Source organism: Lagopus leucura, unplaced genomic scaffold, assembly GCF_019238085.1.
Source record: "Lagopus leucura isolate 7727_CA_CO unplaced genomic scaffold, USGS_WTPT01 244-0_obj-0_obj, whole genome shotgun sequence".
NCBI lineage: Eukaryota > Metazoa > Chordata > Aves > Galliformes > Phasianidae > Lagopus > Lagopus leucura.
In genome coordinates, this window is record NW_024963435.1 from 1 (window position 1) to 10,617 (window position 10,617).

Sequence of the window (10,617 nt, forward strand, 5' to 3'; positions counted from 1 at the left end):
CAGCTAACAACTGACGTTAAAATTTTGCATCTTGTTAACATGTGTGAATCTTGTTACAACAAAAAGTAAATTGGAATATCTTTCCATTTTTTTTTCTTTCCGAAAAACACTCTCAGTTTAGAAAAACATAGCTTTGTATCATGAAGACTGCTGTCTTCATAATTATTCAGAACAGTCTTTATGAAAGTAAGCATGAAATAAGTCTCTAGCTTTATAAGTTGGAAAAAATGTTTGTAGAGGCACATGTTGTGTTCTTTTTGAGCATTTGCTCAAAAATTTATGAGGGTACAAATGAGTTACATGATTGCTTTGAGCAAAAATACGGTACAAACTTTATTTGTGCTGGTTGCCAGGTAACTGGCTCATATTCCTAACACTACCTATGTATCTTAATTTTTATAGCAGCTAGTCAAAAGATGTTGAACTGGTTGGTTTTTTTTTTTTTTTTTTGTTTGTTTGTTTGTTTTGTTTTATTGTATCTAATCTGTGGATTTGTTAAAGAGAACAAGGGAATGGAAACCACCAGTGAGATGTACTGCAGCCTTATATTAACAGGCATTTCGAGTTCCATATAGCAGTTTTCAGACAAATGTATATGAAATAAATACTAAGGTTAAAAGGGTTTTGTATTTTTGTGTTCTTTTTAAATGTTTTTTTTTCATTTTCTTCTGATTAATAGGAGTGATCTGAGTCAACAAAAACTTTGTAATCAGGAACTTATTGCTCAGCTGGAACTGGCAAACAATAAAGTAATTGAGGTAAGAATGATAGGAAAATTGCTTTCAGTTACAACCTGAAGCAAATACACTAGGGTGCTAACAGAAGCCCATTGAGTATGTTTCTGATTTAAAAACAAACAAACAAACAACAAAACTTCATGAAGAAGGATATTTGACAGAGGAGAAGACATAGCAGGATAACACAATTGCTTTTGATGGCTGTTATTCAAATAGCAAAAAGGCATTAATTTTGCTGTCAAATTATTGGAGAAGGCAAAGGGGAGATCATTACTGATTACTGATTAGATTACTAATGTGGCAATTTTAGGCAGTTTAGAAACGTTTGCAAAAACATGCCTTCGTACACATGCATACCTTTAAAAAGGAGGAGGTGTTGTGCTATGGATAATGTGGCACAGGTAGAGATGAGTTTTTCAGCATACACAGTAGAGTTGACACTGCATGTGCACATCCCAGTATATGGATAAAAGCAATACCTATTAAAAATTAAGAACATTGCTGTTTTGGAATATGCATTGTTCAACAATTAACGGTCACTTCAGAAAACAGCTGTGCGTCCAGCCTGCCTCATAAATCTGGGATGATAACCAATTCTGTACAGGAGAAATCCTTGCATTGTTTTTTGTAGCGCTCTGTTGTTTGCGGGAGAAAAACCGGGATGATGTAAGAACAGGTTTCAGAAACTAATGCTAAAGAATAGTGAAGACTTCATACTTGGCATGTGGTGAGGCGAAGCTATCTGTAACAAAATTATATGATTGTTATCTACTACACTCTTCTCCCCTTTTAATATAGCTACAATATTTGTACTGCACTGTTGTGTAAGTTAAATTACCTGCATTAAAATATCGTCTTTTACGCATCTTACTTCAGGAAGGTGAAACTTAGGCTGAAGATGACTGCGACTGGGGAAGTCATATGATTCATATTAGAGCTGGAAGTTCTTCATAATGTGTCAGCACTGTGATTTCAGTCTTACTGTAGGTGGTAAACAGCTCTGCTTGTTGAGGTCCTCTTGCTTTAAGCTCTTCACTACACTACGGATGGATCCAGAGAAGAGAACTTCATATTTGTAACAAGATGCTTCATTTACACAGGATGAAAAATTAATGACGGAATATCAGAAACATATCAATAGGCTTCAGATGAGACTGAGCCGGGCAGAACAGAGGGCAGCTACAGCATCACAAAAGGTACAAAGCCGTAAGAAAAAGCGCCATCGAAGCGCATACAAAAATGCCACTGAATGTGAGAAAAGAGCTCACTTGGTGTTATTCCTGAGGCAGAGGTGATCACATATGTGTGCAGCATTACCACTGTAATTTGAACAGCAGTCTTGTGTCTTGAATGTGTCATCAGCAAACTGGTGCGTATTTGATTAAATGCCACTTTGTGAAAGCACGATGACCTGACAGCACAGATCTGTTCATGAGAACAAAGTGGGTGCGAATTAAGCTCGCGGTTCAAAGTGTGGCAATGAAGGTGGATCACAATTTCTATATTCAGAATATTTTCTTGAAGGAGTCGTTGCAACTCTTGCTTACGAGCTTTATTAGCTTGGTGTAGCCTACTGCAGTGATGACAAAGAGCAAACGTGCTGATTCCGACCCGTCTCCTGGAGAGCGTTCATGGAAGTGTGTCTGATTCCAGTCAGTGCTGCTTCAGTTCACTATCTTGATGTATGTGCCACTAAACGCTGACTGAGCATTTCTGAAGAGCAAGCAGCCAGAGGCAAGGCAGGGGAGGACTCCTGAAAGTTGCCAGGGAGAACAGAACCAAGGCGAACTGAGGGTTCTCAGATTGACAAAGATGACTTATTCAGTGTTGCATTATTGCACAGCGTAGTTTGGGCAGCATACTGATAAGAAAGACAATTTTGAAAGTAGCGAACTAAACTACTAAAATTACCAGTCCTTAGCTGAAAGACAATAAATTATAGCTTATTAATAATAGTGATTCAATGAAAAAAAAATTACAAATACAGAATAATGTTTGCAGCTTTAAAATGCAAGTATACTCTGTAAGTATCTTCCAAGTACTCCTACTCTTTTTTCATCTGGAAAACTTTGGCATCTGAAATAAGATGCAAGAATTAATTACCTACAGAATGCATTGTGAGTTCTACTATTTACCCTAAATTCCCACTTATCTCAGCTTTTCCCTCTCGTTCATGACATTTTCTGTATTGAAGCTGTACTGTTGTTTCAATCTTAGTGAAAAAAGAAAAAAGAAAAAAAAAAAAAAGAAAATATCTGCTTCTTTTAAACTGCAGCTCAGCACGTTAACTACATGGAAGAGAAAGGCTACTTCTCTGAAGGAACTAGAAAATATTTAACACGAAGCATCAATAATATTCGCACCACAGTGGAGGTAAGAAGGTAGCTGGAGAAACTCGGAATTGTACCATTAAAATCAAATGCACAGCAAGGTTTGTAAAACTTCATCTATATATTTTGTTTCACTCAGGTAACAAAGAAGGCTGGCTGAAGGTCCATACTGTCTCTGTTTGCATGGCGGAGATCAGAAGAATGCAAACTGATGTAATTTAAGTCCTTTAATGCAGCAGACTAAACAGTCTGATACAGTGCTGTGGCGTGTTACCAGTTTTAGTCTTAAAAAAGGAACTTGTTACATCCAACTGAGACAAAAGTGTTTACCGGGAATAGAGTTCATTCTTTTGAGATTGTGAAACAGCTTTGTTCATATACAGTTGGTATTTCTCTTCATTTTGTAGAGCAGTAACTTGGGAACCTTTTCAAGATCTTAGATGAATCGTAGTGAGACAGTAATAAACATCATGAATGTCAAATAGCTCTTATGATAGGAGCTACAACTGGGAAATGCCGCTATTGCCTTTCACTGTTAAGCATCCAGCTCAGTTTGCTATGTCTCTGGGAAACGGTGTTGCTACAGCTATTCTTACAGCTAGTTTTCAAGGACCCTCACCTTTCTTCAGTTCTGCTTCCCCCTCCCCTCCCCCCATTACTGTTTTACAATTGTTCCTTGCTTTTCCGCCTGGAACTTCAGTTCTCAAATCAATTTGCACAAGGCTGGTCATCTGGCTTTGATGAGCGTGTTGGAATTCTACAAATGCCAGCATGTGGGAATCCTTGATAGCTGAGAAACTTCATATGCATTACTCTAAATTTATAGATTAATTCTGTTTTCTATTTCACTATATATAATAAACATTTTATATGTGTAGCTGCTTTCGACCGATTTTGCGTTAACTTCTTCTGATTTCTCTTAAATATGAGGAGCACAATTTTGTTGTAAGACTTCTAATCCAGCTGATAGATAATGCTTATCCTCCTTACTCAGTGCTTGTTGAAAAGTGTTGTTATGGGCAAACACAGTTCAGGAGTCTGTCAGACCATCCCCATTGCATTTGCATTTTAGAGAACAAACACAAGTTGATCACCAGATAGAAGCAGGTTTGTGGCACCTCCCGAAAAGCTTGCTTGTCAATTAAAGAAGAGCCTGCAGGACGGAGGCAACCTGAAGGAAAAATTCTGCTTACCTCAGAGGAGTTCACTGTTTCTACAATTGCACATGCAACGGCATATTGCTCAAAAACTGGCTGTTGGGAGGTGAGGTGCTAGCTGCAACAATCAAGACTTGAGATTTGCTGTTTAGATGAGTTTTACACTTTCCCTTGCGATACCGGATTTCTTGGTGAAATTGAACAGTGGTCTTTTTGAACATCCCTAATAACCCTTATTGATTCAGGATTGGTTGTGACACCAAACAACAGCCAAACCAAAGAAAGTGAGGCCGTGTCCCATTCCATGACCTGACCCTTTCTCAGGCATTATCCTGGACCTTCCCAAGAGTGCTTGAGACACGAGTCAAAATACGGGAAGGGACATCCTACCCCACCCTGTAGCTTAATTGTCTCTCAAAGTGTCGTCCAGGCTCACTGTAACACTGAGTCACTTGGGCCTCACGCCTTTCAGCAGAGGAGGTGAAAGGCCACAGACAAATAGTGGTGATCAATGGTTCTATGTCCAGGCAGAGGCCAGTAATAAGCAGTGCCCCACAGAAGACTGTCTTGGGACCAGTGCTCTTTCACATCTTTATCAATGACATCCATAATGGAATTAAGTGCACCCTGAGCAAGTCTGCTGCTGACACCGAGCTGAGCGGCGCAGTGGACACAGTGGAAGGAAGGGATGCCATTCAGAGGGACCTCAGCAGACTCGAAGGATGGGGCCGGGTGAACCTAAAGAGGTTCAACACAGCACAGTGCAAGGTTTTAATCCTGGGCCAGAGGAATCCCAGGCATCCATAAAGACTGGGAGGAGCAGCCCTGCAGACAAGGACCTGATGAACCTGGTGGATGAAAAACTTGACATGAACCAGCAGTGTGCTCTTGCAGCTCGGAAAGGAAATGGTATCCTGGGCTCCATCAGAAGAGGGGAAGATGCCACAGTAACTGTGTTGAGTGGCTGTTTGTCTGGGCTGAAGTGAAGCACATTTTTTTTTAAATATGAAAAGGGGGAAAACAAAAGAAACAAAACTTTAAAAAGAAAATACAGCAAACAAAATCCCTATGTCCATCATCTGGACATCCCAATTGCAAGAATGCAGCCAAAATATGGCACTTGTGCAGAGGCTAAAGCAGGTGCCCATGCTGCTCTTGGACCCAACATGTGCCATAGCAGCACAGCTGATCCGTGGCTGTACTGCTGAGTCCTTGGCCACTGCTGTCCAACTCATGCATTGCTTGTACGGTACTGACCTGGGGAATGGGGAATGCAGAATTTTAACTTCTTTTCTGTCAGGTTGACATTTATTCCACTGTTAACTCAGCTTCATACTGCTTCAAGCAGGCTCATAGTACTAGAACTAAGCAGGACTTCTCTATTTTATTCCAAAGCCTTGTTAACTCCAATTGCTGCCCTAGAACTTTACTTGCAAATCAGCAGGTAGGCTCTATTTGATGAATGGATGCAAACCTTTGAAGTCTTTACTGAAAGCTGGAGTTGCTTGCGTGTTTTTCAGACAGGTGGTGTTGTCATCGGTGTTGGTGGAGATCTACAGCTTGAGAAAGGACAACTCGTCAAAGCTTTGCTAAGAAAGACAAGGCCAAGGCTTCAGGCAGACTTAAATGACAAAGGCCTGAGAAAATCACCTGGTGAAGGATCTGTGTTCACAACAAGAGGTTATAGTCTGAGTTGCAGTTACGTGTTTCATGCTGTCACACCTCGATGGTCAGAGGGAAGTGAATCTGCAGTGAAGGTATAGGAGTTTTTATTTACTTAAACTCTTAATTTGAATGGGCTTTACGGAAGATTTGATGCAACTTCTTTGAAATGAGGGAGGCTATCACAGGAGATGAGCGAGTTTGGGCTATTTTTTTAGCTGTGTTGCTCGCACCTTGTTGACTGTTGTGTTCTTTCTGATGCGCGTGAGATGATGCTAAGAGATAGTACTTTACCTTTTAGCTGAATTGCACCTTCTGGAAAAAGTAACTTTCAGTAGTGGAAAAAATAGTTGTGCTTTATAGATCGTGGGCAGGCTCGTCACAAAATGCCTGCAGACTGCTGAGGAACTATCTTTAAAGTCCACTGCTTTCCCAGGGTTTGGAACAGGGATCTTAGGGTTCCCAAGTCCCGTTGTTGCTAAATTGCTGTTTGGCAAGGTGTACGAATTCAGTAGTAAAAAGAAAACCAATTCTCTTCTGGAGGTTCACTTTCTGTTGCATCCAAAAGATGTAAAAATCTCCAGGTGAGTCACGGTGCTTTTCTCTCTCAATTACCTGCTACTCTGTTTGGACCTGTCTCATGGTATGTGGCTATGTGTTGTTCTCCAGAGAATCTGCAGGCTGCTTGTTATCGTATAAAGCGTAGAGCCATTTGCTGGCAGACTCTTTTGAACGTAGCTTGTCCTGTGCAGCACCGCTTGTTTCCTGTCCTTTTCTATTCCCTGGCAATAATGCAGATGAAAGCGTAATTATTCTTTTATCTTGTGAACTTGCTTGATTCTTCCATACGTAAGGCTCATCTGCAGATGGACTTGCTGCAACTTCTGCATAGATGTCTTCACTCTTGGAAAAGGAATACTCTCCATGGGTTTAGATGAAGTCTATGAAGAATAATTACGTTAGGATTGCATGCTGGTGAAATTATTCCGTGGAAAACAGATCGGTGTTCTGCATCCCGCTTTTTTTCAGTGTCACTTTAGAACAGGTTTCTATGCTTTCACTGAACTTATTACGAGGGTTGACTGTAGTTTCCTTTTCTAGGCGTTTTCAAATGAATGTGAGAGACGGTGCGGCAGTGATGTAGATGAGGCTAGCGAAGGCACGGGTAAGTTTATTTTCTAGAGGCTACGTTCATGGTGGTGTAGGGTTTTCTATTATTATTGGTATTAGTAGTATTACTAGCTTTTAAATTTTCCAGGTAGCATATTCATGATAGATACTTAGATATGTGATGAACATGCTGTTCCCAAAGTCCAAGTGGATGTTGTAAAGGCGGTATGCAGTATGTATGAGCATAACATCTGAAACAGTGCTGGAGATACCAGGGAAAAAACATTCTTATCATTCATTATCTGGATGTAGCATCCACACGGTAAGGAAGCAGAAGGCAGAAGCGAGGTTCTTTCTTTTCCTGATGCAGTCTTCCCTTATCTCCCGGGAAGAACCGGTCCGTTCTCCTTTATGTGTCTTAACGGGGCCTCTTTGCAATGCTCTCAAAGCTACGTTCAGATCAACAGCAAAAGCACCCTGAAATGTCGTCAGTGCTGTCCACTTTAGTGGGACTGGAGAGTGTGGAAAATGAGTATTTGTTGAAAACTCGATCAAGTTTTTAGAAATAATACGTAGACAATAAGTTGCTGTCATGCAGTTGAGAACTTGCCCCAAAACTCCCTTTGAGACAGGAGCAAAGGAGTGAGATTTGCAAAGTGTGCTGCATGTGCTTCATGAAGGCTGATGCAGATAGGTGTTGCCAAGAAACATCTCTATAGCAGGAGTGTGGTAAAACGTGTTTGTTTTTTCCTACTATGTCAGCCTAAATATCAATGACGGGAGCAAGAGAAGGTTGGTCTGAGACTCCCATGAAAAGGAACGCTTTTCAGTTACTGATGCGGGCAGTGTTCTCACTGGTAGAGTCCAGAGACGAACTGTGGTCTCAGCAGGCTTTGTACCCACGAATGCTCCTCTGCTCAGTGTCTGTATTTCTGTCCTGCAGTTTTCTTTGGTTGCATTTCAAGCCCATCACAGGATGTATATGAGATGACAATCGGCTCCATGAAGTTCCAGGTGGCCGCTGGTGATATTACCAAGGAAACTGGAGATGTCATTGTAAACATACCAAACAAAACTGTCAACCTCCAAACAGGTACTTCAGTTGGTATTACGTGTGGAAATAGTGTACGTGGTTGGGAGGACTGGGTGAGGCGAGGGGGAAGCTTTCTTGTTATTCTGATCTACTGGATAATGTGTTTTAAGACTTGCAGAAAAGTGAAATTAATAACTTGAATTTTTCAATAGAATCTCTTCAGAGAACATCTCTTAGATTAAAGGAGATTATTGTCTTTTTTACCTCAGTTAAACTTTTTAGGTTTCTCAAGATATCGTTTTGGACTTGAAAAGCATAAGCCTAAAATTTAAACAATGCTAACTAATTATAACCTGTGCTTTTACCAAAAATGAGAGAGTATGGAGTATCTGATTCTGCCTTAGGCAGGACTTCAGTGGAATTCACCATAGTAACCGTGGAGTCATATGCTTCTTCTCCTTTTAGGCGTCTCTAAAGCGATTTTGGAAGGTGCTGGGAAAGAGGTTGAAAATGAGTGTGCTGAACTAGGTATGGTGCTACTTTTCTGTCCTTTTTGAAGGCTTGCATGCAGGACAGGGAGTTGTTTGGAGTTCTTTCTCAGTGCCTACTGTACACCTATCTGTCCTATGCGCTGTGTTACATCAACTAGTCTTTAATCAGTTATTGCGATGTATGTGAAACATCTAACAAGGAAAGGAAGAGGTGTTTTCAAGACAAGAGAGCATCTAAACCTTTGAAAAAGGCAAGATGATTGCATCCTCTAATTCCAGTACAGCTTTTGAGGGATATAGATAAGTCCACAGAGAACACAGGTGTGAGTTGGGGGTGACGTTCGCAGAAGTCTCAATAGAGAAGCTGTGTTTCACTGGGAGTAACTCCCTACCTGCAACTTCTTTTCTTATCCCCAAGTGAAAAAATGTTTGCCGTTGTCTTCAGTAGCAACCCACCACTGTACCCTCTGCATGACTAAGAGGGAAAATCTTTGCATCTGGGATCCTGCCTTAAAAGAGGCATTTGTAGACCAAATTGAGCTAGTGAACGACAAATACATTGGATGAGGAGTAAGGATGGAGAAGCGTTTGGCTTAAAAGAAGTGTTGGCTTAAAAGCCTGTTTGCAGGCTTCCCTTATTTTGATAACAGAAGGGAGAAAGTCTCTGGTGTGGAGGTCAGCTCACAAGACCAATGAAAGGGAAGAATGACATGGGGGAGACAGGCAGTCTCGTGTTAAGACTGACTGCAGTGCTTGGTCTGCATGAAGTGTTCTACGTCTGCGGAGCAAACTTCGAAAAGGAAGGCACACAAAACTGTATTTGGCAAACAAGGCAAACAGCTCACAATCATAAAATGAATCCCAGAAAGTAAAAATAAAGAGAGGGAGGTGTTTATCAGCATGGGGAAAGAGACTTGGAGCTTATCCTGGGCTGTACTTGTCATTGTTTCTTATCTCCTAATGACAATTACTACATATATATGTCATATATAATTGTTGACTGTTTATTCACTCCTGCTTACATTTCAGCCTTGCAGCCTAATGATGGCTATATAACCACCAAAGCAGGAAGCTTGCCATGCCAGAAATAATTCATTTTGTCACCCAAGGTGATATCAAAGTGCCAGTCTCCAAAGTGCTTCAGGAATGTGAATTACAGCAGTACGCCTCTGTTAGCTCCCCAGCAGTTGGAGCAGGTTTGTCTCTTCTTATTGAACTGGTTTGGTATGTGCAATTCTGCAGACCTCAGAGCTGAAACAATTAGCTTGTCTGGAAGGGTAGTTCTTTAATGAAAATATATTCAGCAACTGCAGACTTCAAAACCATCATTGGAAACTGATGAAGAGACTGGAAACTTTATCTTTGCAGTTAGGTAGCAGGTGATGAGTACGAGTGCTCTAAAGCTGACTCTTTCTCGACAACAGGGGTTCCAATTTATTTGTAATATATGCATACGTTTATGGAGAACCTTAAATATTTGTTACCACAGCATGATGTGTAAAGCAGCTCATTGGTTAAACCCAGGGAGCTAATTCTCTGTTGGTAAAATCAGTAGATGATGGAGTTCTGTCTAGCAGACACGCGAGCAGGTATGGAACGTGAACAGGGATGGAATGTGAACAGGTCAAAACTGTCAGATCAGCCATTTTTGTCTCCCTGTTTTTTCATTAGGTCAGCAAAATTCTTTATATATTCCTTATGTAAGTAAGAGAATTCAGATTTAGGGTTTCAGCATGAAGAGGCCTCTTGCGTGAATAAAACTAGAGCAGTTTTAGGAGTAAAGCGTTCCCTAGCGGCCTACTGAGAGCCGGTTCTCTGGCTGGTCGGGTAGGTACCCCGGCCGTATCATCCACACCATTGCCTCATCGGTTGCTGCGTCAGCGAAAGTAAGCTTCCATTTCGAAATTGCCAACCTGAAGTTAGTTGAGTCGTTTGTGACCCATGTGATTACGGGAACGATTGTAACTATTCTGTTAAAGACGTTATAATCATTTTCAAGGCTAACTATCTGTAACTGGTTCCAGGTCAGGCAGGCTGTTTTCCGGACATAGTCGCTGATGAGATGATGGATGCAGAAACTGACTGCAAGGAGGAACT

General features: G+C 41.0%; 1 protein-coding gene across 4 annotated transcripts; it reads left to right on the forward strand.

The window, feature by feature from the left end:
- The first annotated feature begins 679 nt into the window (after positions 1–679).
- LOC122191135 (protein mono-ADP-ribosyltransferase PARP15-like) lies at positions 680–10,617 on the forward strand. 4 transcript variants are annotated; one of them, XM_042891326.1, is made up of 9 exons: positions 680–758; positions 1,614–1,933; positions 3,013–3,110; positions 5,745–5,981; positions 6,988–7,051; positions 7,940–8,089; positions 8,495–8,557; positions 9,550–9,716; positions 10,545–10,617. In XM_042891326.1, exons 3-8 carry the CDS (start codon positions 3,030–3,032, stop codon positions 9,609–9,611), a joined length of 657 nt encoding a protein of 218 aa, XP_042747260.1. In that variant the 5' UTR covers positions 680–758; positions 1,614–1,933; positions 3,013–3,029; the 3' UTR covers positions 9,612–9,716; positions 10,545–10,617. The 4 variants fall into 4 exon arrangements, with proteins under 4 accessions (XP_042747260.1, XP_042747259.1, XP_042747262.1 ...); XM_042891325.1 differs by having other exon boundaries at positions 1,838–1,933; XM_042891328.1 differs by lacking the exon at positions 680–758 and having other exon boundaries at positions 765–1,720; positions 1,838–1,933.

What these genes read in the sequence shown, in the direction of transcription:
- LOC122191135 (XM_042891326.1), top strand. Translation starts at nt 3,030, where the DNA reads ATGGAAGAGAAAGGCTACTTCTCTGAAGGAACTAGAAAATATTTAACA. An exon ending in ATATTCGCACCACAGTGGAG is followed by an intron (nt 3,111 to 5,744) that starts GTAAGAAGGTAG and finishes CGTGTTTTTCAG; the next exon opens with ACAGGTGGTGTTGTCATCGG. An exon ending in AACTGTCAACCTCCAAACAG is followed by an intron (nt 8,090 to 8,494) that starts GTACTTCAGTTG and finishes TTCTCCTTTTAG; the next exon opens with GCGTCTCTAAAGCGATTTTG.